General features: G+C 45.1%; 1 protein-coding gene across 2 annotated transcripts in view; it reads right to left on the reverse strand.

Annotated features, from left to right (window-relative positions):
- LOC147700447 (pregnancy-specific beta-1-glycoprotein 7-like) overlaps nucleotides 1-23,601 on the reverse strand; it is a 449,496-nt gene that overhangs the window by 289,982 nt on the left and 135,913 nt on the right. Inside the window, exon 6 of one of the 2 annotated variants that reach the window (XM_086935861.1) lies at nucleotides 5,505-5,634. The exons of the other annotated variant lie outside the window; for it this stretch is intronic. Coding sequence (XP_086791987.1) covers nucleotides 5,513-5,634 — 122 coding nt within the window. The 3' untranslated portion in view covers nucleotides 5,505-5,512. The remainder of the gene's footprint in view (nucleotides 1-5,504; nucleotides 5,635-23,601) is intronic. 2 annotated transcript variants of the gene reach the window in all.

Genomic DNA, 23,601 nt, shown 5'->3' on the forward strand with positions numbered 1-23,601 from the left:
TATAAAAGTTATGCATGATTCCCGTTTTAAAAGAAACCAAGCGCAAAAAGACAAGCGCGGCCCACAAGTTAATGAGTACTCATGCATGCAGAGCGTTTGCCTTATGGGAGCGAGCAGCAAGGCGTGATAATTGCAAACAGATGGCGCCGCTGCTCGCTCCTGCAAGGCAAACTCTCTGCATGCACGAGTAGTCATTGGAAACAGTGCAAAACATGTACGAGTTTCCAAGAAAGTACAGTGCGATTCCAAGAGGTCCCTCCTAAGCAACGCTTGCGCGCTGGGTAGGCGAGACCTAAAAAGGAGGAACAAAGAGGCAGGACTGACCACTAGCAAGCAAGGATTTTTGAAGGCCACTGAAACAAACAAATCAAAAGCAGGGGGTGGCTTTAAGCAAGTTACAACAGTTCTCGAATGCTCGACTTGAAAATGACTAATACCTGCCACCACTGCCCTTCCTATTGCTGTGGGGGCCTGGAATAGTCTGAGCTGTCACACTTGTAAGAGTGTAATCATTGTTGGTTGTGTTGTTACAGTCATTGGCAGCATGGCAGGGGCAAGGAGTCGTGCAAGCTGCAGGGGCCCCCTGAAAAGGGCCCTGGCACATATTTTGTTCACAAATTAAGCGCTGTCACGTGTTCGCCAAGTATTCCGATTAATATCTCTTCCAATGTACAGATGGTGGACCTCTTTTCAAGAGACAACACCCAACTATACACACAAAAACAAAAAGCGCTTGTGCACAAACCCACAATTACAATCTTTGTCCTCAGCAGAAGTAAAGCTGGTCTCCTTTCCTGATAAACAGATCTTATCCACTGTGAGAGACGAATTTTGGTCAAAATTAGTTCCAGCAAAAGTGGATTTGATGTGTTGCCTGCCAGTGGCACAGAACTTTGGGTTAGATAATTCAGCTGAATTGAGGTTCCCAGCTTGTAGCCCTGGGCAAAGCCATTTATTGGATTTATAGGAAGCCACAAATACAAAGGTAGTCCATGGTATCAACAGAAGAAGAAGGGTAGGGCCTTGCAGCGAACCCTGCCTGAATCAGAAGATAAAGCAATAGCTTGGTCGGGGCTCTCGGGAAAGTTAAACAAATATGACTCGAACAAGAGCTACACATTGCCTTTTTAACATAACGTCCTACCCTTGGAATCTATCAGGTTTGCAAATCGATAAAATGGATCATTTAACAAGTCTCAATATACCCAAAATTTGTCTGCAGAAGACTTGGCCTACTTTAGACTCCACAACAGAAATACACTATGGGGCTCATTTATGAGGCCGTGCGCCACTTTTGCGCCGCCGGTGCATCACTTTTTGTGAAGCACCATCTGCGTAAAAAATGCGCCATGTTGCATCGTATTTACAAAGTGACGCATCTAGGTAGATGCGTCACTTTGTAAACCCCTGCGCCACATTATACCTGCGCCAGGTAAAATGTATACGGGGAAGGGGGGTTCCGACGCAAGAAAGGGTCAAATAAGTGACGCAGTGAAATCTAAGAGATTTCATTGCGTCACTTCTAGGTTGCAAATGCTGCAATATCTTATGCATGCCTTATGGCAGGCGTAACACTGAGCAGACTCATTTTACATGGAGCCTGCCCATGTGTAATGACCCATTGCTGGAGTTGCGTCACTTTTATGACACACTCCAGCAATGCGTCACTTTTGCGCCTACAGATACGTCAGAAATACTAATGTATCTGTAACTCCTTGCGACATGACGCATCATACAGTAAATATGACGCATCATTGGTGTCGCAAGGAGGGCGCAATGAAAAGTGACGCATCGCTGTTTTCTCGCAGCGATGCGCCACTTTTCATAAATGAGGCCCTATTCAATTAGCACCCAGTGCACAGGTCTTAAAAAGTCCACGGCAAAGGGGGGACAGTAGTGATTTTTATCAATAGATTAGAATTGAAACCATGGGGTCATATCTATCACTCGTCATAATTAACATACAATACATTTGCATTTATTAAGGCACAACACTTTTTCTGTATAATATTCACAGGCCCTCAGGTCAGCAAAACAACTATATTCTAATTTACGTTTTCGAATGTATTGAACACACTATTGAAAAGGAGAAAAATGTAAAAGATGTTCCAACTTCCATGCTACTCTCATTTCTTGCGCAATTTAGTATGCTCTATTAAAAAGCGCACTGACACCTCAGGGTAAAGTTTGAGCGGTATAAAAAGGCATAAATAAATAAATAAATGCAAAGATCATGAAGCAGGATGGGACAAAGGTATCTGGATAATTTTTTGTGCCAGGTGGGAGACCAACATGGCCATGAGAGGGAGGGGCAACACAGAGGGAAGAAGCAAACACAGATAGTTGAAGGGAGCAGACGGCAGAGCCGGCTACAAAACATGCTCTCTGTAGAGTGGCTCAACAAACAGGTACAAGCATTGCCTACACTAGCGCGATTGGCTTTGCCAATGTTTTAGCCATGTTGCACACCAGCGTGGCTACTGTTCAGCATGGCTAAAGGATAGTGGGGGAAGGGACACTGGTGTGGAGTGTTGTAAAGTAGAAAAGAGTGAAGTGGCGTGGAGTGACATAGAGTAGTGTAGAGTAGAGTTGACTGGCGTAGAGTGTCAGGCTGGATTAGAGTGTCATAGAGTGGGGTAGAGCAGAGAGGAGTGGCATAGAGTGTGTTGTGTAGAGTGGAGAGGAGTGTTGTAGAGTAGAGTGACGTAGAGCAGAGTAGATGGTTGTAGAGTCGTGTGGTATAGAATGTAGTAGTGTAGGAGAGTGAAATGGCACGCAGTGGAGTAGATTGTTGTAGAATGGTGTAGAGTAGAGTGGAAAGACAAAGACAGGATTGAAGTGTCATGGAGTGGGGCAGAATTGGTTACACTGGGGTACATTGCAGTGGGGTAGATTGGAGTGTGGGAATTGGGTAGTTCAGCGTGTTAGATTGGGGTAGATTAGGGTGGAGTGGGGTAGATTGGGGTGGAGTGGGGTAGATTAGAGTGGGGTAGATCGGAGTGGGTAGAAAGCAGTGGTGCAGATCGGGGTGATTAGGGTAGAGTGGAGTGGGAAATATTGGGGTGGAGTCGAGTAGATTTGGGGAAGAGTTGAGTGGGGAGGATTGGGGTAGATTTGAGTGGTGTGCGGCAGAATGTAGTGGAGTTGGGTAGATATGAGTGGGGTAAATTGGAGTGGAATACAGTAGGGTAGAATGGAATGGGGTAGAATGGTGTAGTTTGGAGTGGAGTAGATCGGAGTGGAGTGGTGTGGGGTAGATTGGAGTGGTGTAAGGTAGATTGGGATGGAGTGGAATAGATTGGAGTGGGGTATTTTCGGGGTAGATTGGGGTGAAGTAGAGTAGAGTAGATTAGAATGAACTAGAGTGGATTGGGGTAGAGTGGAATGGCATAGATTGAATTGGGGTAGATTGAGGGTAAAGTGGAGGAGACTGATGTAGGGTAGAGCAGAGTGAAGTGGAGTAGATTGGAGTGGAGTGGGGTAGATTAGGGTGGAGTGGGGAACAGTGGTGTGGGGTAGATTGGATTGGGATAGATTGGGTGGATTATGGCATGGTAGTCTGTAGTGAAGTGGGGTTACAATGGAGTGGAGTGTGGTAGAGTTGAGTGCGGTAGATTAAAGTGGAGTGGGTACGCTGTGGTAGATTGGAGTGGGGAATATTGCAGTAGATTGAAGTGGGGTTGTTTATGGTGGAGAGGGGTAGATTGGAGTGGAGTAGAGTGGGGAGGGGGAGATTAGAGTGGAGAGGAGTTGGTGGGATTGCAATGGAGTTTGAAATGTACTGGGATACATTGGAATGGAGTGGGGTAAATTCGACTAGGATAGATTGGACTGGAGTGGAGTAGAATGGAGTGGAGTGGGGTAAATTGGACTGGGGTGCAGTCAAGTAGATTGGAGAGGAATGGGTTGGATTGAGGTACATTGCAGTGGGGTAGGTCAGAACAGAACAGGGTAGATTTTAGTGATGTGCAGTAGATTGGAGTGGGGTAGATTTGATTGGTTTCGATTCAGTGGATTTAGGGTGAATAGGAATGGAGCAGATTGGAGTGGAGTGGAGTAGATTGGATTGGAGTGGGATAGATTGGATCACAGGGAAGTGGATTGGAGTAGAGTGGAGCGAGGTAGATTGGGTTAGAGTGGGGTATACTGAAGTGGCGTGGGGTAGATTGGGGTGGGTAAATTAGGGTGGAGTAAATTGGAGTGAGGTAGATTGAAGTGAAGTGGGGTAGAGTGGGTGGAGTGGGGTATTTGGCGTGGAGTATATTGGGATAGAATAATGCAAAGTGGAGTGGGGTGGGGTAGATTGGGGTAAATTGGAGTAGAGTGGGGTGGGGTAGATTAGAGTGGGGTAGAGTGGAGTAGGGTATGTGGTGTGGAATGGAGGGGCATGGAGAGGAGTGGTGTGTTGTGTCATGGAGTGCGTGGCATACATTGGAGTGGCATGGAGTCGAGTGGTGTGGAGTGTAGAGTGTCAGAGTGGAGTGGCATGTTGTAGAGTGGAGTGGAGTGGCATAGAATGGAGTGGCATGGCATAGAGTGGAAGGGCATAGAGTGGAAGGGCATAGAGTGGAAGGGCATAGAGTGTAGTGGTGTAATGTGGTGTAATGCGGAGTATGCATTATGTTGTAGCTCACTGCCATTATGGACAACAGATTTTCAATTGAATGACCATTACATTTGCAACGGTTTTACTGCACACAAACGTTAATTTGCGCAAATGTCATCACCTAGTTTATTGATGCGTTTTGATTGTATTCAAATGTTTGTTTCCACCACACTTCAGAATTACAAAAAGTGCCTAATTTGTACTAATTCTGATAAATTATGAATAGGGCCCCCGGTTTTATGCTTTTTATTTTTTAAGCTTTTCCTTCTATATTTATCCATATTTATTTTATATTTTGAGAATAAGTGAAGTCATTACATGGTATGTTTACACATTTATTTAAGTGATAAACATGCATGCATTCTTTGCTGCCTGTCATGTTTTAGCAAATAAGGCAGCTAAACAAAGCAAAATATCATACTCACTGGTAAATATCACCATTATAACAGAAATCGATGTTAACCTATGCATGTATTTAGGGAAAGCTCAATCTGTTTTCAACTTCCCATGCTGTCTGTCTGCCCAGCTGTTGTCCTGGAAGTCATGAAAGACAGCATGGAGAGCGGCCCACATGAAGCACAATGTGGCGGGCACATCCTAATACACCCCACGGGACCACCGCCCTTATGGCGGGTGGTCCCTATTACCACGAGATTGCCCGCCCGCCATCCTAATGACCCCCTAAGTATATCTTTTACATAAACATGGTGGGCGGATCTTTGTGTACACTCTAGTAGAATTTGAGCAAACCCTCTTCGCGCATGTGAGCCCTGCTGCGCCAGCCGGTAGGAGTTTTATCTATGTTATGCATGATTTATCATGCATCACACATTACCCCAAGGTCCTCAGTGTGCGAAGGCGTGGCCCAGCCTGAACGCCCAGGAAGTGCTATACTTACAGGTGGGTCTAGCGCGGCACAGGGTAGAGGCAGTCAATCACCAGAGGCAGTGCAATCAGAATCAGGAGTCCCGCCCCGACAAGAGATGACCACAGGATGCAGCGGCTTCGGCATTCACAGGCTCCTCCTCCTAGAGGGAAAAGAACACTGGTTAATCTGAGAGCAGGTGGCCCACTCCCAGGCCTGATGTGACCAACCCAAGAGTAGGGGCAGCAGGTTGATGCTACTCCTCCCTGCATACTTCACCTCTCACCCTGGACAAGTCTAAACTGATCACTCAGGTTCAATATATTGTGAACTCTCATGTCAAAGTTTTTATATAGTGCAATGGCCACTAGTTTTAATGACAACTTGGCACTGTTTGCAATTAAAAGCCTGATATGGGTTGTCCCTAAAAGCAGCGCTCTAATTGGAGTGTGAGGATGGGGGGACATGTGTATGCGCGGGTATGTGTGTCTGCACGCTCACGCATGTGTGTGTATGTTTCATATTATTATTTAATTTTATTTAATGCGGACATGGCCCACGGGCAGCAGAACGCTTTCCAAGAGTAAAGTTACCAACAAAAAACACGAGAAAATATCTGTGATACAGTACAGGAAAAATTAAAAAAAGACATTTAAGAGTTTGTGGGAAATCATAGATTTAGCTCAAGTCAAAGAGAAGAGTTTTGGGTTAATTTTTTAGGAGAGCATGACATTGGGATCACCGCACCTCCTCTTTCTTCCACAACAAGATTGCAGACATCCACAACAGCTTTGACAACCAACCCGGAAACCAACCCACCCTACCATCTGCTGACCATCTTCCCCCCGTAAACACCCTTAACGCCTGGAACCCAATCTCCACTGAGGAAACCATCCGCCTGATGAATTCCATCCACTCTGGATCCCCAACAGACCCTTGCCCTCACCACATCTTCAACAAAGCAGACTCCGTCATAGCACCGCACCTCCGAGACGTCATCAACTGCTCCTTCAACTCCGCTACCTTCCCAGAAGTCTGGAAACACGCTGAACTCACCGCCCTTCTGAAAAAACCCACAGCGGACCCCACCGAACTCAAAAACTACCGCCCCATCTCGCTCCTTCCATTCCCGGCCAAGGTCATCGAAAAAGCCGTCAACAACCAGCTCGCCGCCTTCCTCGAAGCCAACAAATCCCTCGACCCCTCACAATCTGGCTTCCGAGCAAAACACAGCACTGAGACCGCCCTCATCGCAGCAACAGACGACATTCGAACTCTACTGGACAATGGAGACACAGTCGCCCTCATCCTCCTCGACCTCTCTGCAGCATTCGACACAGTCTGCCACAGCACCCTTCTACAACGCCTCAATAACATCGGAATCCAAGGAAAAGCACTTGAATGGATCACCTCGTTCCTCACCGGAAGAACCCAGAGAGTCCGCCTTCCTCCATTCAAGTCCGAGGCCTCTGAAGTCATCTGCGGCGTACCTCAAGGATCCTCACTCAGTCCCACCCTCTTCAACGTATACATGAGCCCCCTCGCGGCCATCGCCCGCCAACACAACCTCAACATCATCTCTTACGCGGATGACACTCAACTGATCCTTTCTCTCACCAAGGACCCCAGCACCGCCAAAACTAACCTACACGAAGGAATGAAAGAAGTCGCCGAATGGATGAAACAAAGCCGTCTGAAACTGAACTCAGACAAAACAGAAGTCCTCATCTTAGGTACATCCCCCTCTGCTTGGGACGACTCCTGGTGGCCGGAAGCCCTCGGAAAAGCACCCATCCCGACAGACCACGCACGGAACCTTGGCGTCATCCTGGATTCTTCACTCTCAATGAACAGACAAGTCAGCGCCGTATCCTCTTCCTGCTTCAACATTCTTCGCATGCTCAGAAAAACATTTCGCTGGATCCCCTCCGAAACAAGGAAAACAGTCACCCACGCTCTGGTCACGAGCCGACTGGACTACGGAAACACCCTCTACGCAGGTACCACCGCGAAACTCCAGAAGAAACTCCAACGAATCCAAAACGCCTCAGCCAGGCTCATATTAGACATCCCACGCAACGAACACATCTCTGGTCACCTTAAAGACCTCCACTGGCTACCCATCAATAAGAGGATCACTTTCCGACTGCTTACCCACGCACACAAATCACTCTACGACATCGGACCAGACTGCCTCAACTCACGACTGTCCTTCTACACCCCCCCCGCCAACTACGTTCTTCCAGCCAAGCCTTCGCCACTGTACCTCGCATCAACAAGACCACCATGGGAGGCAGATCCTTTTCATATCTGGCTGCTAAAACATGGAACTCACTCCCCGCTTACCTTCGCCTCACCCAAAACCACCTAGCGTTCAGAAAGCAGCTTAAAACGTGGATATTTGACAAATAATCCTCCTCCCCTTCCTAAGCGCCTTGAAACCCTCTGGGTATGTAGTGCGCTATACAAATTTTATGACTTGACATGACATGTATCATTCTCATTTAAAGTGAGAGGCTCCCAAAGAAGGAATTTTGTGTTTCTTGAACACAGCATCGTCCTCAATGTTTTTAATTTCCCAGTTCGGTAGATGGAGAAGAGAAATGCAGGGCCTTGTGGGTAGTGAAGGCAATCTTAAGTTGAGCTCTAGTCTCAATAGGAAGACACCGGAGGGATAGCAGGATGGGTGTGATGGATGGGATGGGTCATATTTCTTGTGTCCAGTAACAAAGTGAGATGCAGCATGTAGAGCTGCTCTGAGAGGAGCTACGCGTGCTTTGAGGGTGCTTTTTAATTTCCCAGTTCGGTAGATGGAGAAGAGAAATGCAGGGCCTTGTGGGTAGTGTAGTCAATCTTAAGTTGAGCTCTAGTCTCAATAGGAAGACACCGGAGGGATAGCAGGATGGGTGTGATGGATGGGATGAGTCATATTTCTTGTGTCCAGTAACAAAGTGAGATGCAGCATGTAGAGCTGCTCTGAGAGGAGCTACGCGTGCTTTGAGGGGGATCACTGACAGAATATCGAGGACCAAAATATCGACCTACAAAAATATCGAGGAAAAAATATAGAATGCCAGAATATCGACTGCCTATCTACAAACAGGTAGGTACAAAAATATCTCCAAAATATCGATAGGAAAAAATATAGTCAGTCAAAATATCGATTTTTTAAAATATCTTAAAAGTAATTTAAAACTAAAATAATAATAAATATAATTAAATTAAATATACTTAAAATACTTAAATAAACTTAAAATTAATTATTAATTAATGTAACTAAAAAAACAATATATTTTTAAAAGATATATATATATATATATATATATCCCAGCAAAAGTTTTGGCGCAAAGCTGTAGTGGCCTCTTGCAGCGGTGGGCCCAGGACGGAATCGCCAGTCCCTTCACATACCAACAAACTCGTTCACACTCGTGAGAAAGGGAAGGCAATTCCCAAAACGCGTCGAGTAGGGCTGTGAATAAATCCAGTTTTTAAAAACTACTTGTGGCCTGGACATCGTTCTTGAGGATTGTAAACGAGTTTGTTGGTATATATATATATATATATACATATTATTAACAAAACATATACAATATTTTTTCCGTAGGATAGCGAGAGGGTTAAATTTACTACTCCCACTCCAGTGAGCGCAACAGTAGGGAAAGCGTTGGATAGCGTAGGGGTAAAAATTACTATTCCCACTCCAGAGAGTGTAACAGTAGGGAAAGCGTTGGATAGCGTAGGGATAAAAATTACTATTCCCACTCCAGAGAGTGCAACAGTAGGGACAGCGTTGGATAGCGTAGGGGTAAAAATGACTATTCCCACTCCAGAGAGTGCAACATTAGGGAAAGCGTTGGATAGCGGGAGGGTAAAAATTACTATTCCCACTCCAGAGAGTGTAACAGTAGGGAAAGCGTTGGATAACGTAGGGATAAAAATTACTATTCCCACTCCAGAGAGTGCAACAGCAGGGAAAGCGCTGGATAGCCTAGGGATTAAAATTACTATTCCCACTCCAGAGAGTGAAACAGTAGGGAAAGCGCTGGATAGCGTAGTGGTTAAAATTACTATTCCCACTCCAGTGAGTGCAACATTAGGGAATGCATTGGATAGTGTAGGGGTCAAAATTACTATTCCCACTCCACAGAGTGTAACAGACAGTAGGGAAAGCGTTGGATAGCGGGAGGGTAAAAATTACTATTCCCACTCCAGTGAGTGCAACAGCAGGGAAAACGCAGGATAGCGTAGGGGTTACAATTACTATTCCCTCTCCAGAGAGTGCAACAGTAGGGAAAGCGTTGGATAGTGTAGGGGTAAAAATTACTATTCCCACTCCAGTGAGTGCAACAGTAGGGAAAGCATTGGATAGCGTAGGGGTAAAAATTACTATTCCCACTCCAATGAGTGCAACAGTAGGGAAAGCTTTGGATAGCGTAGGGGTTAAAATTACTATTCCCACTCCACTGAGTGCAACAGTAGGGAAAGTGTTGGATAGCGTAGAGGTAAAATTTACTATTCCCACTCCAGTGGGTGCAACAGTAGGGAAAGTGTTGGATAGCAGGAGGGTAAAAATACTATTCCCACTCCAGAGAGTGCAACAGTAGGGAAAGCGTTGGATAGCGTAGGGGTATAAATTACTATTCCCACTCCAGAGAGTGCAACAGTAGGGAAAGCATTGGACAGCGTAGGGGTAAAAATTACTATTCCCACTTCAATGAGTGCAACAGTAGGGAAAGCGTTGGATAGCGTAGGGGTTAAAATTACTATTCCCACTCCAGAGAGTGCAACAGTAGGGAACATAAATACTTCATATATGAATACAAATTAATTAAATATGAATACCAATTTAATTTAAAAAAAATAATTATTAGTTATTTATAATAAATTAATACATTTCAACAAAAATAAGCAATAAATAAATAAAAATGTAATTATTTATAATTAAATTACTTCCCACACTATTCCCCTAAAAACCCACAACCCACTACTGAAAAGAAATTAATACAATTAACATGATCAATCAATTCATTAAAATTAATTACCAATTATATTTTAATTGCTTACCAATTAATAATTAATTAACAAAGAATTACCAATTTTATTTTAATTAATCTATTTTAATTAATGACCAATTAATCAATTAATTGAAATTAATTAGCAAGTACATTTTAAATAATTACCAAATATTAATTAATTAAAAATTAAATCAAAATACCAATAAATAAATTAACATATTTAATTAGTTTTATTTAAATTACTTCCCACCCTATTCCCCTATAAACTCACAACCTGCAACAGAAAATACATTAATATAATTAAAATAATTATCAATTAACCAATTAATTAAAATGAATTACCAATTTAAATTTAATTATTTACCAATTAATAATTAATCAACAATTAATTAATAATTAATACCGATAAATACATTAACATATTTAATTAATTATAATTAAACTACTTCCCACCCTATTCCCCTATAAACACACAACCCGCTACAGAAAATAAATTAATATAATTATCAATTATTCAATTAATTAAAATGAATTACCAATTAAATTTTAATTAATTACCAATTAATAAATAATTAACAATTAATTCAAAATAAATACCAATAAATAAATGTACATATTTAATTAATTATAATTAAATTACTTCCCACCCTATTCCCCTATAAACCCACAACCTGCTGCAGATTTATATTACGCAAAAATCAAATACCATAAAATTAATTATTTAAAATAAATTGTAAATTAAATATACACTTTTCACACATATAGTAACATAAAAAGCACTTAAAAAAATGTATATTAACTTACTTACCTGTAATTCGATATTTTTGTTGTCTATATTCTGTCCAGTCGATATTTTGGCCATTCTATATTTTGGAATCGATATTATTGCTAATCTAGTCGATATTTTTGTTGTGTATATTATGTCCAGTCGATATTTTGTCCATTCTATATTTTTGCATCGATATTAATGTAAATCGATATAAAAAAACTCGATATTTTGACTGTGCACCAGAACCAATGTGTTGACCCCAGATTTTAAGTCTTGCTCTGGAATGAGATGAAAGATCCTCCGTCAGCAGCCGCAGTTGGACCCGGGTGCTCTTGGACGTGATATGATTGGACTCTGGAGGTTGAGTCAATTGTGGAGGATGAAGCCAAGCAAATTAGTATTTTGAACTGTGGAGCACTGGTACTCCAAGACAGGGGGGGATTTGTTCTATTCTTGTACAATTAGGTTGCATTTCTTAAGTGATAAGAAAGAATTCTGTTTTCGGAGGGATAACTTTAAGGTGGTGACTTGAAATCCATGTTTGAATTCTTGCAAAGGTGTTGGATAGGAGGGAAATGTTGTACGGGGATGAGACCTTTAGGTAGATCAAGGTATCTTCAACGTGTAGGTGAACGAGGGTCCAAGAGTTGCTGAGGGTCTCATCGAGGGGCTCCAGAGAGAGGTTAAATAGGTTTGGTGAAACATTAGAGATGGAGCTCTCAATTTTCACAACTTGTGATAGGTTCATTAAATAGGAAGTAAACCAGCCAAAAACTACTGCTTTGATGCCCATTTGATTCCACTGGATGCTGACCAAAGCGTGACTGTATCAAAGGCAGCGAGAGATCGAGGAGAAAAAGGAGGCACGAGTTCCCACTGTTAAGGATGCGGAGCCATCAGCAATCTGCGGAAGTGCAGTCTCGATGCTGCAACCCTGCCTGGAGCCTGACCGGGAAGAGACTAGGAGGTTATGTGTTTGGAAGTGAGAAGACAGTTGGGAAACTACTCAGCCTTTTATGACTTTAGGAAGGGAAGGGTACAAGGTCATTGAGGTCCAGTGATCATTTGTTTTTAAAGAGGGGAGATTTGATCAACTTGTTCACAGTGGGTAAAGTACCTTGTTTGAGGGAAGCGTTGACCAGGGTGGATGGAAAGGGCCAACACTGTTTGGGGAGATCTTTCCTTATAGAACCAGAGATAACATCAGAAAGTTGGTTTGATGGTTTCACCTTGGTTATGTTCTACAGAAGTTATGACTCATAAACTGAGGGGAATGGAGACCAGGAGCACTCCGCTTTGCAAGTTAATTTACTCTCGGATATATTGCCAGAGGTGGTCGGCAGGGAAATGTCTATGGCCTTTACATTTTGTTGAAAAACTCTGCAAAGTCTTCGCAAGTGGCCTCAGAGGACATGGGCGTAGTTGCAGATGAAGGGTTGTCTGTCAGCTTGATTACTTCAAACAGATGCTTGGGTATTTTTTATGCTGTGGCATGAAGGGATTTGATATGCTGGTTTGGTTCTGAAATGTGGTCTTTGTTGCTTTTTCTTGCAGTTCTGAGCCTGGCCAGACTTAGCAGAGAGGGTGATTGTCTCTATTGTTTTGCAAGCAATTGAGGTACTTCCCTCTTGGTAAAGGTCGTTTCAGAACCAAGGGGGAGAAGGTTTGAGTCTTCAGCGCTCGCTCTTGAGATTTGGAAATTCCTCCATCAAGGGTTCCATGCAGTTATTACATTTGTCGGTGGCAGTGTTGACATCAACTTGGGGAACTACAGAGGTGAGAGTAGGGTGAGCCTGGATCACAAGCATCTTTCTATTGATGGATCTTACATCCTTAAACCATATTTTCTCATTCTTTGGTTGACCAGAGGGTTTAGTGCTGGTGAAGGTCACTGTGATGGGATTAGAAGGTAGTCAGATCAATCTACCAATGAGGAACCATCTGCTGTTAGACGGGGACTTTGAATATGATCAGATCCAGAAAGGAGCCCTTGCAGTGTGCAGGTTTCTGGCAATGTTGCAAGAGATCATTGTCGCTGAGAAAGGAGGAGAAGGAGGCCATTGGTTGGCTGCCGTTGGTCGCCAAGTGAAAATTGAAGTCATCCAGGAAGATGATGTTGAGATGTGAACTCCACGCATTCTCCAGAGGGGGTGAATAATGTTCATTGTGAGACTGGAAGCCGTGTGGCGGGAGACTTCCAGAGACGTGCACTTGAAGGAGTGATGGCAATGCAAGGGAAGGAGTCTGCACCTTAGAATGTTTTTGAGAACGACAGCTAGATCTCCACCATGCTTGTCTTCCTGGTCACAGTTGGGAATGGAGTGGAGTGGAGCGGGTCTGCGGTGCAGTGTGTTGTTTGTGGCATCGCATCAGGTTTCAGTTAGAAGCAGGCTGTCCATTTTGAGACTCATGATTGCTTCGTAAATCTCAAAGAAGTCTTTAGCTGCTGATCCTCAGTTATGAAGCATGCATCCGAGTGAAGAGTGGTGACTTTAAACACAGGGTGGTTTAGGTAAGGTTTGTGTGATTTCGGGTGTTGTGTGAGGCCGGTCAAGGTCTCTGTGGTTCGTGATGATGCTGGAGATGGGTAGGCAGCCTTGAACTTGGTGGTGGGGCTACGTGTCAGCAGGTTTGGGATTTTCATAGCTATCAATGACAGCCATAGGTACATCTCATCATGGGAGGAACACTCGATTGGGTCTATGGGAACTCTGAGCATCTGTTGCCTGTTATTCAGAGCAGGGTGCTGATGCTGGTGTAGGCAACAGTTGTGGTTTGCAAGCCAATCCCGTGGCAGTGAGAGAGCTTATGCTGAGATGTTGATTTTCTTCATCAGATGGGATAAAACAGAGAGGGGTTCCGAGATGGGAAATTTGGGACTCAGGAGACCGTGGGGGTTGTGTGGAGCCTTTGAGTCAGGTCTTGAGTTGCGCTTGTGATTAGGAGGTACCGGTGGCAGGGAAAAGATGGAGGGAGAAGTGGAAGAGTCCAGAACGGAAGCGGGAGAAGGGGATCAGGTGAGATATCTGAAGAGGGTAGTTGATGATAAATGGAGAGTAGGTGAGGAGGAGGGAGTGCTGGTGTATTGGGAACAGGTGTTGGAATATGGGAAAAGAAGATTGGAGGGGGAAACGGGTTGGAGGAGGGAGAATTGGATAGATGAGGCCTAGAGGAGAGTGGGAGGTGAGGTGAAAGGAAGGTGAAGGATAAGGGATGTAAAAGGAGGACACGTTGTTAGGGTGAAAATAAGATGTTCAGGGTCTTTTGATGGACAGCAGGGATGAGAGGATTGAGAAACAGGGGTAGAGGATTGGGAAACAGGGGCGAGAGGATTGAGAAACAGGGGTAAGAGGATTGGGAAACAGAGGTGAAAGGATTGGGAAAGAGGCGTGAGAGGATTGGGAAACAGGGGTGAGAGGATTGGGAAACAGATGTGAAAGGATTGGGAAAGAGGCATGAGAGGATTGGTAAACAGGGGTGAGAGGATTGGGAAACAGGGGTGAGAGGATTGGGAAACAGGGGCGAGAGGATTGAGAAACAGGGGTAAAAGGATTGGGAAACAGGGGCGAGAGGATTGAGAAACAGGGGCGAGAGGATTGAGAAACAGGGGCGAGAGGATTGGGAAACAGGGGTGAGAGGATTGGAAAACAGAGGTGAAAGGATTGGGAAAGAGGCATGAGAGGATTGGGAAACAGGGGTGAGAGGATTGGGAAACAGGGGCGAGAGGATTGGGAAACAGGGGTGAGAGGATTGGAAAACAGAGGTGAAAGGATTGGGAAAGAGGCATGAGAGGATTGGGAAACAGGGGTGAGAGGATTGGGAAACAGGGGCGAGAGGATTGAGAAACAGGGGTGAGAAGATTGGGAAACAGGGGCGAGAGGATTGGGAAACAGAGGTGAAAGGATTGGGAAAGAGGCATGAGAGGATTGGGAAACAGGGATGAGAAGATTGGGAAACAGTGGTGAAAGGATTGGGAAAGAGGCGTGAGAGGATTGGGAAACAGGGGTGAGAGGATTGGGAAACAGCGGTGAAAGGATTGGGAAAGAGGCATGAGAGGATTGGGAAACAGGGGCGAGAGGTTTGGGAAGCAGGGGTGAGATGCTTGTATAGACGAGCTGTAAAGGAAGGCTGTTGTTGTTCCTACTCTGAAAGTAGGAAAGAGATGGTGGACCATGACAAAGGTTGCGTGTCATTTGCTTGGCATATGATTTACGCGCTGTTAAAGATGGACATGGAAAGGTTACCATTTCAGCGGTGGGTGATATACATTTAAGTTTATGTCCAAAGGGGATGTTTGTCAATGAGGAGACTTGCAGAGTCTCTATGAGGAGCTAGACCTAACGTCGGCGTTGTACATCAAGAAAAGGAGGTTGGGTTTGATTCTTTCGGAACACAATGGTATGGGTCTGCAAACAAGGTTTCTGAAACTTCTCTGGGTCTTGTGTTTAAAGGTTTTCATTGGGTGTTTGGAGAGATTCTGAGCACAGATGATCTTAAATGCATGGAGTCCAGATTTGGAGAACCGACCATAGTGGGTCATGTCATCATCATCATCATAGTTAAGGGTGGGGTCTTGCTGCGGAAGGACTAGAGGCCAGATGAACGATCCGCCAATTAGCGTGTCACAAATTGGGATGCACAACAGTGTCTGAGACACTGTTTGCGATTCCCAATGGGGTCACAAATTGTATGCCCCATGCATATTAATGAGGCTGTCTCAATTTGCGACCCCATCGGGAATGGCTGCCACTCCCGAGGATGGTGGCCTGCTGCGCTCAGCAGACATCCATGCCTGGGACTGCTTCTAAATAAAGCAGTGATTTTTTTAAAATGCAGCCCGTTTTCCTTACAGCGAAACGGGCTGCACTTAAAAAATAAAAATGAAACTTTTCAGTTTCATTTTTTAAGGGCAGGCAGTGCTCCCTGGGACCACTGCCTGCCCTTAAAAAATATTTGAGCATGGATTCACAAATGGGAAGGGGTTCCCTGGGAAACCCATCCCGTTTGCGAGTGCTTTACCACCCTTCTTAGAAGGGTGGTAAACTGCAAGTGTTTTGTGACCGCAACTGTGGTTGCAAAACATTCTTTCATAGCTTAAGGGAAGGGACGCCATTGGAATACCCCTTCCTAATAGCAAGTCGCTAATCCTATTTTGCGAGTCGCATATTGATTTGCGACTCGCAATATAGGATTAGTACATGGGTCACAGGTTATTTCCGGGCGCAAGCGCATCTAAAACCCATTTATGCCCGCAAAAAACCTGTGTACATCTGCCCTAGGTCCACCGAATGCTAGCCCTGGGCTCCTTAGAGAGTCCAGGCAGCTGGTGGGCTGAAGGCATTTTCATGACATTCATAAAAGGAGTCAGAGGCTGGATCTTCTGGTGCATTTGGGGGTGATGGGAGACACATTTGAGTCCCAGGGATGGTCATTAGAAGAAAGAGGTCCAAACTAGATTTCTTCTTCTCGTGCCCAGTCAACGAAACGTGCTGGAAGAGACGGGCAGGCCCAGCCTTATAAATGGCCCTTTTCAGGGTGGTGTAATGTACTGATTTTAGATCCTGAAGCCCCAATTCAGGTCTTTTTCTGGACGTCAGCTGCTGTCTAAACCATTCATTAGGAGGGATGGACAAGTGACGGATGCGCCACAACACATTTATTTTTGCTGCATTCATATTGCACTCGCTCCTTCTTTTGTCTCTAATATTTGCTTATTTTGCAGCCAGATTATACTTTGAATTTTCTCTGCCATTTTCAAGGGTTGGTTAAGTTTCTTGCTTATCTACTTCTACATGAATGCTCATATCTATTCATGTATTATTAAAAAAAAGGTAAACAGGTTTTTCTTGGGAAATCAGGAAGGAAGCTTGACAGACCTCACCGTGTTCTGTCCTAGAGAGTTGCTGCCATGTTCTGCACACCGGGCCTCATTTATGAGATTTTGCCGCAGGCCTTCCTGCTGGACTGCCCTACGGCAAAAGAAAAAGGGCAGGAATTCGCTGTATCTACCAGATACGGCGCATTCCTCTCCTTTTCTCCTTCACTGAGGCACAGTGGACTGCCGTACGACCACGCAGGCACCTTTGCAGCATGGTGCAAGGGTGCCTGCGTTGAAGGGAAGATTGTTTTTGTGCAGGAAGGGAAATCTAAGAAAAGGGGCTTAGTGTTGCCTCGTAAATATGGCGCAGGCTCATGGGCATCCGCAGAACTTTTTCCGGGGGGGGGGGGGGGCAAAATTTTAACTTCACCTTCCTCCACCATGATGTGTGCCAGGTGGGGCACAAGATACACTGGGGCGCAGGAGGAGCCATGGGGTCTGCCGGCTCCTGCAGGACGGGGCCAGTGCTGACGCCAGGAACCGCTTCACCAGGATGGCGCTGCAGGTGGGTGCGAGGTGGGTCACGGGAGCGATGGCGTCGGGTGGCGCCCGAGGGCCAGGACTGCGGGGTCCCCTCAGGGGGCTGAGGTGAAGGAGAAGGTTCACCTGGGGGTCCGGACTGCATAAGTCCGGGGGAGCAGGGGATCTCCTGTGGCCGACGCCTGCAGTAACCCGTCTGGGTTTTTAAAGAGGTGGTTAACCTATGGACTCCAAGCTGCAGAAGCCAAGGAACCTGTCTAGAAGGGCTGAGTGGGAGTGGAGGGTGCCCTTCCGAGGGCGCTTGTCCGATGGCTGGGGCTCACAAGCTCCATGCGCTAGAAGCAGAAGCCCCTCCGGGGTCCAGGTGTCTAGCGCTATATGACGTGCGGGAATAGAAAGTTCACCCTTTTTCCATGGATAGATAGCTCCAATGTTGTCACTCACACATTAGGTATCACTGCCAGTGTGTGTTCCACTGAGGCTTGCCCCCCCCCCACCCCTCTGCTGGACAGCACTGGGTGGTGAAGGGCCTTCTTTAACTTCAAAGTGGCATGACTACGAAATTCAGTGCCTCCTCCCCAGGGTGGTGTGGAGTGCAAAAGAATGATGGATTTGGGCCCAGATCTTTGTACTGAGGTGAATGTAAGACATTGTTCTGCATTCTGTTCATCAACTGTGTTTTTTGCAAGCCTCCCAGGCAAACACACAAAATATTATATTATTCTAAGACCACACAATTACTATCTTTAAATACGACTAACAGGACACATATACTGTGCAGTGTACCAGCACCATTCCCTACCACCTGTATATTCCATGTCATTTCTATGCATAACAGTAGACAAGGTACTAAAACAGCAAAAGAGCAAATAATTAAAAACAACAGTTCATCACATTTGTACTGGAACCTTTGGGGGGGAGTCGTAGCTGTCGAAGTTAAGATGCAGAGCCGCAGCCCAAGCTCACGTTCCTATAGGCAATGAAGTCAAACAAATTATAGCAAATTGTCTGGTGTGTAGACTAGAAATACCCATGCTGCCTGCAAATACCGCCTGGGCCTCCTGGTGGCTGTTCAACATGCGGCAGGTGCAGTCCATGTTCATTGGTAGCTGAGAGATATGCTAAATTTCATTGGTAGTAGCATAGGGCTCAGCTACCAATGATATGACGCTCGCATTGATTGACCCCATGGCATGGCTGCCATTGGCTGGCACTGCCCCCACAAAATGGCGCCGCCCGCGACCCGCACTGCCTGGCGTGACTCGTTACAGCTGGGCGGGGCCATTATTTTTGGTAACATCGATCTACGGTGACCAGATTCTCAAAACAAAAAACGGGGACAGGTCCTAGACATATAAGTAGGGCTATGGTGAGAAGTAACCATCGACATAAAAGTAGGACTATTTGACAGCTGTCATAGACATAGAAAAGGGACAACAATGACAGCTCCCTCCACAGACCGAGATGAAGCATTACAGACAACAAATCTGAGGTCTTTTATTGGCACCCCTCTCCTTTACGCAGCAGCATTAGTACTTTTTATTACATTTACACTTTTAAGGACTATAGCATATATTTGCCAAAAATCAATAAAACATCACAGGCTAGCAAACGCCAGATTTACTAGCTTTATCAATGCTCGTTTCTATAGCTGAGCGTCAGCACTACGTAAAGTACAACTCACTAATGCTGCTTAGTAGCTCATGACAGAAAAGCATGGGAGGTAAACTGCGGAATGCAGAATTGCCAAAGGGCAGCCATGGAATAATGCAAGAAAAACGCTTCTCTCCAGGTATTACTGCCTTAGGGTCTTAAGGGGCGCCAAGGCTGGCCGACCACACAGTCCTCCCACATTTGCGTGGTCACTGCTGGGATGTCATGTTACCTTACTGGGGTATGTATAGTGCACTCTAGCCATTGGTATCATCTCGTAGCGCAATAGTGTGAAGACCATAGAAAAAGGCTCAAGCAGGGCTGCTCGCCTCTTCCACAGACGTTAATACTGCTCCTTGAAGTCCTTTCCAGCTAAACAGTTTGCCGTGATCTGAAAGGTCAGTCAAGAGGTTAAGCCATAGCTTAGGTATGAAGAACACAGAGCATGCATCAATTGGTTATGAATAAAAAATGCAATGACAATACATTAATCCTTGCACGGTATGCATAAGGGCTACTGAAAAGTTTGTATGGCTATGAATACAAGCGACAGGACGAAGAAATATTGTTTTATCCAAAGTAGAAACTTTTGGTAGGAGGCATGGGCTAGGCGACTGAAGATCTTTTGGATTGCCACCTGGACAGTATGCTTGCTCGTGAAATTGATAAACTGCTGATGCAAGCAATAGATGCACAACTTCCATGTGCAACTGACGAACTATTAATTACAGGTCTTTGGCTAAGTGAAATTTATTGGCTGTGGGAATGTGCAGTATCTAGGCTACTGATACAACTAAAGGACCACTAACTCAAGCAAAGTGCATGATATGGGAATGTGCAATCTATATGTTCTTGGTATATGAAACATATATCCACTTTTAGTAAATATGTTTAAATAATGCAACAATAGGGGACATTTTTTACAATCTTAAAAACATGTTGGAAACAATGAGCAGAATTACTAGCCAAGACAGGTTTAACCTGAAGCCACTGAATGGAGGCCGCAAACTGCGACTCAGCCTTTTACCTGATCATCAGTGTTCAGTTCCCCAGGATTTTTGTTCCGATCTTGGAACTGGTAGAAATGAATGGTTGGAGCTTGAGAAGGACGTTGGGGACGTCATCACCACATGTGTTATTGGACCATCATCCTTACATTCAGAAATACTTAAAGTTTCTGTTTCGTGTACCTCTAGGTGGGACATCTGGGGGAGCAGCAAACACAGCCACAACAGATCACAGAAGTTCAGAAAATTCATAAACTGGGGTTGCTCTTTAATATCACTTTTTCCTCCTCTAGCTAAGATTCTGTTTTGATGATATGCAATTGTTCAAATATGGCTGGCACGATGACATGGGTGGCGCTGCGTGTAAAAAAAGAAGGGAAATCCATGGGTGGCGCTGCGTGTAAAAAAAGAAGGGAAATCCATGGGTGGCGCTGCGTGTAAAAAAAGAAGGGAAATCCCAAGAGAAAATGTCTCTCTTCAAAGGATTTCCCCTTCCTGCACAGTGCTCATCTCAGTGACGTCACACGCCGTTATCAGTGCAAAGAGAGCATGTGCGCGCATGCTCAATCAGAACAATAAAAAACAGGGACATTTCTGTGTTTAACCCGGATACTGTTTGAAAACAGGGACATTTGAGTCCCTTGGAGAAAAGTGTTGTAACACGGGGCCACTTCTCCAAAAACGGGAACCATCCTGGGAAAACGGGGACGTCTAAATCACCCTACATCGATCGCACTCGGGCACACTCCTGCAGCCCAGTGTCACTTACTGGGCGGCTGAAGTGCACTGCCAGCGTTACTGTGTTACAAAAAGGAATGGCGCCCGGCAGCCTGTGGATGCCACCCACATGGCACCACGGCACGCCACCAGGTCCAGCCATCACCAGTACTGCCCGCACCTCGCGGGCTGGGCGCCATTATTTTTGGTAACCTCGGTGCAGCCCAGTGTGTCCCTGGGCTGCTGGAGTGCCACTGCCAGCGTTCATAGCCGCCAAGGTTTCAGATTGATGTGTGTGACATTTTCATAATTACAGTGTAATTATGAGTGACGCTTCAACGAGTATGAGTGACACTTTCTTGTGAGCAAAAAACAAGCAATGAAGACGAGGGAAACGTATAAATATAAAAAATAAGACCGATTTGAGCAATGAAAAACTCTAAGAAGATCTTAAAACTGGTGCAAACGCCTGCGGTGACTGACTCATAATTACAATGAAATTATGAAAATATCACACATTGCAATCTGAAGCATTAGCAGCTGTAGTGATTTAAATACTCTGTGCATTCTGGGAGTTGTGGTCTTGATATGCCTCAGTGGACCACTTTGTATAAATACAATTGAAAACAAAGATACCCAAAAAGAAAGCCTGGGATTGTAAACATGGTGTCCTGCTGATAGTGGATCTGGCTGACGTCCTACATCTCCAGTTCCTCATATTTGCAGGTTGTGGTGTCTCGCTTTTTTAACAGAATGGGACACATTTTTCATCATTCAGACTAAAAGAGATAAAGGCAGAGAGAGGAAAATGAAGATGAAATAGAAAAAGAGTAAAAAAGGGGAAACATGGATGAAAAACAACATGGAGGAGAATAAAGCTAAAGAGGCCAGCAGTGTGGGGGTGGTGGAAAATGGCATTAGTTATCCACAAGTCTAGATACCCCACCTTTCAGCTGCTCCTGCAGTGGGCCCCTAAGAAAACTTTGGACCCCTGTGCTTATTATTATTTTTGAAAATAGGTACTGCCTCTAACTTTACCTCATTTTCAAGAGTTGACAATCCATGTCTCCCTAGTTCAGGGCATTCCTCCCTCATGTATGGTTTGTCCTCACTCTTCGGGAGGTTCAGACTTCCCAGGTGCTCTGTGTTAAGGACTCCCGAATCCTTCCCTTCCCACGATTGGGCTTCCATGTCTCATTCTTTTGTCTGCTGATCTTTTAGGTACGTTGTGACACGCCTCCGAGTTCTGTGTCCCCTGGGCCCTGGGAATATCTCCCGGATTTGAAAAGCCTCGTTCCCTGGCCTTTCTGTAGAATCCAACTCGGTCCTCTGCTTTGGGGAACATGGCTTGGAGCTCGTGGCCTCGCTGGTGCCGTGTACAAGGCCACCCCAAGAACCATGCGAGGCAGGAGAGAAGGACTGTGTGCAGGAGGGGGGGGGGGTCCAGAGAAGGGAAACTGCGGCAAAGAGGAAAGAAATCCTGGGAGTGTCGGTAACTTGGCTGTCTTTACTGCAGCTCAGCCTCACTTGAGCAAAATTAGCTGAATGCTGAGCCGCCCAAAAATGAAGTATTGTATGTACTATGTATGGTAGCCTCAACAACTCGGCCTGATGGGCCAGCCTGCCACGATTAATTTCCCTGCAGATGCGCCGGCTGCATTCCAGGCCTCGAGTCGAGGACAGTGCCGGGGCAGCATTTTGATAATGTAGTCAGTGCTGCTGGGCTCACTACAGTGTCTGTACAGGTACCCCGTGGTGTAACGAAACCCAAGTGGGCCTCCCTGCAAATTTCACAGAGGGGGGGCCCCACACTCTGGACTCAGTTAGGAGCTTTAAGGATAGGGACCTCACCGCCCGTGCACAGTACAGGAGGGGGCACCCTGGAGGATTTAAGTTGTAGTGTAGTTCCGATATCCCTGACGGGCTCTGCGCATTGGAATAATATCCCCTATAGTTTTGACATAGGACTAAGGTCAGTATGTCTCTGTTGAGTACATTAAACTTCATTACTTGTGTGTGCCCGCTAACTCAGAGGTCACTAGAAACTTCTTGAATAAACAAGAAGGGATTCGTTTTTGACAACCGCATAAACATGCCAATTTGTTTCCCTTTAGAATTGGAACAGTCTCAGAATCGCGGAAACAATAGATAACAGTTCCACTCAGTCAATCGTGCATGCTTCCTTTCTGCAGAGTTACACAGAAATAGATAGACGGGTGTTTCAATAAAAGGGTTTATTGAACAGTCTTATTTCTCGTGCAAGAGATATGAACTGCTACAATTGTAAGACAGAATGCGAAGTATAATACGTACAGTGTCAGCAGTAAGATAAAATAATACTGCAATAGCATAGCTTGTAGCTATGACATACATTCTTAAAAATACATCCATAACTAACCAAGGGTAAATACGCAACCGGTGCTAGTTCTACCCCGGTGTACCTAACCTAAGTGTAGTATGAGGTGAGAAGTAGGTGTTGCTTTGCTATAGTCTAGTTTAGCTATAGTTAGGATTGGTGTTGCCAAGATTTGCCAAAAGTCTCTCTAGGTTCTAGTCCGCTCCATACCTTAGAATGAGAGAGGTTGGAATCTCTTTCCGGGTCTCGATCTCT

The sequence above is a fragment of the Lissotriton vulgaris genome, chromosome 8 (genome assembly GCF_964263255.1).
Source record: "Lissotriton vulgaris chromosome 8, aLisVul1.2, whole genome shotgun sequence".
Taxonomy (NCBI): Eukaryota; Metazoa; Chordata; class Amphibia; order Caudata; family Salamandridae; genus Lissotriton; species Lissotriton vulgaris.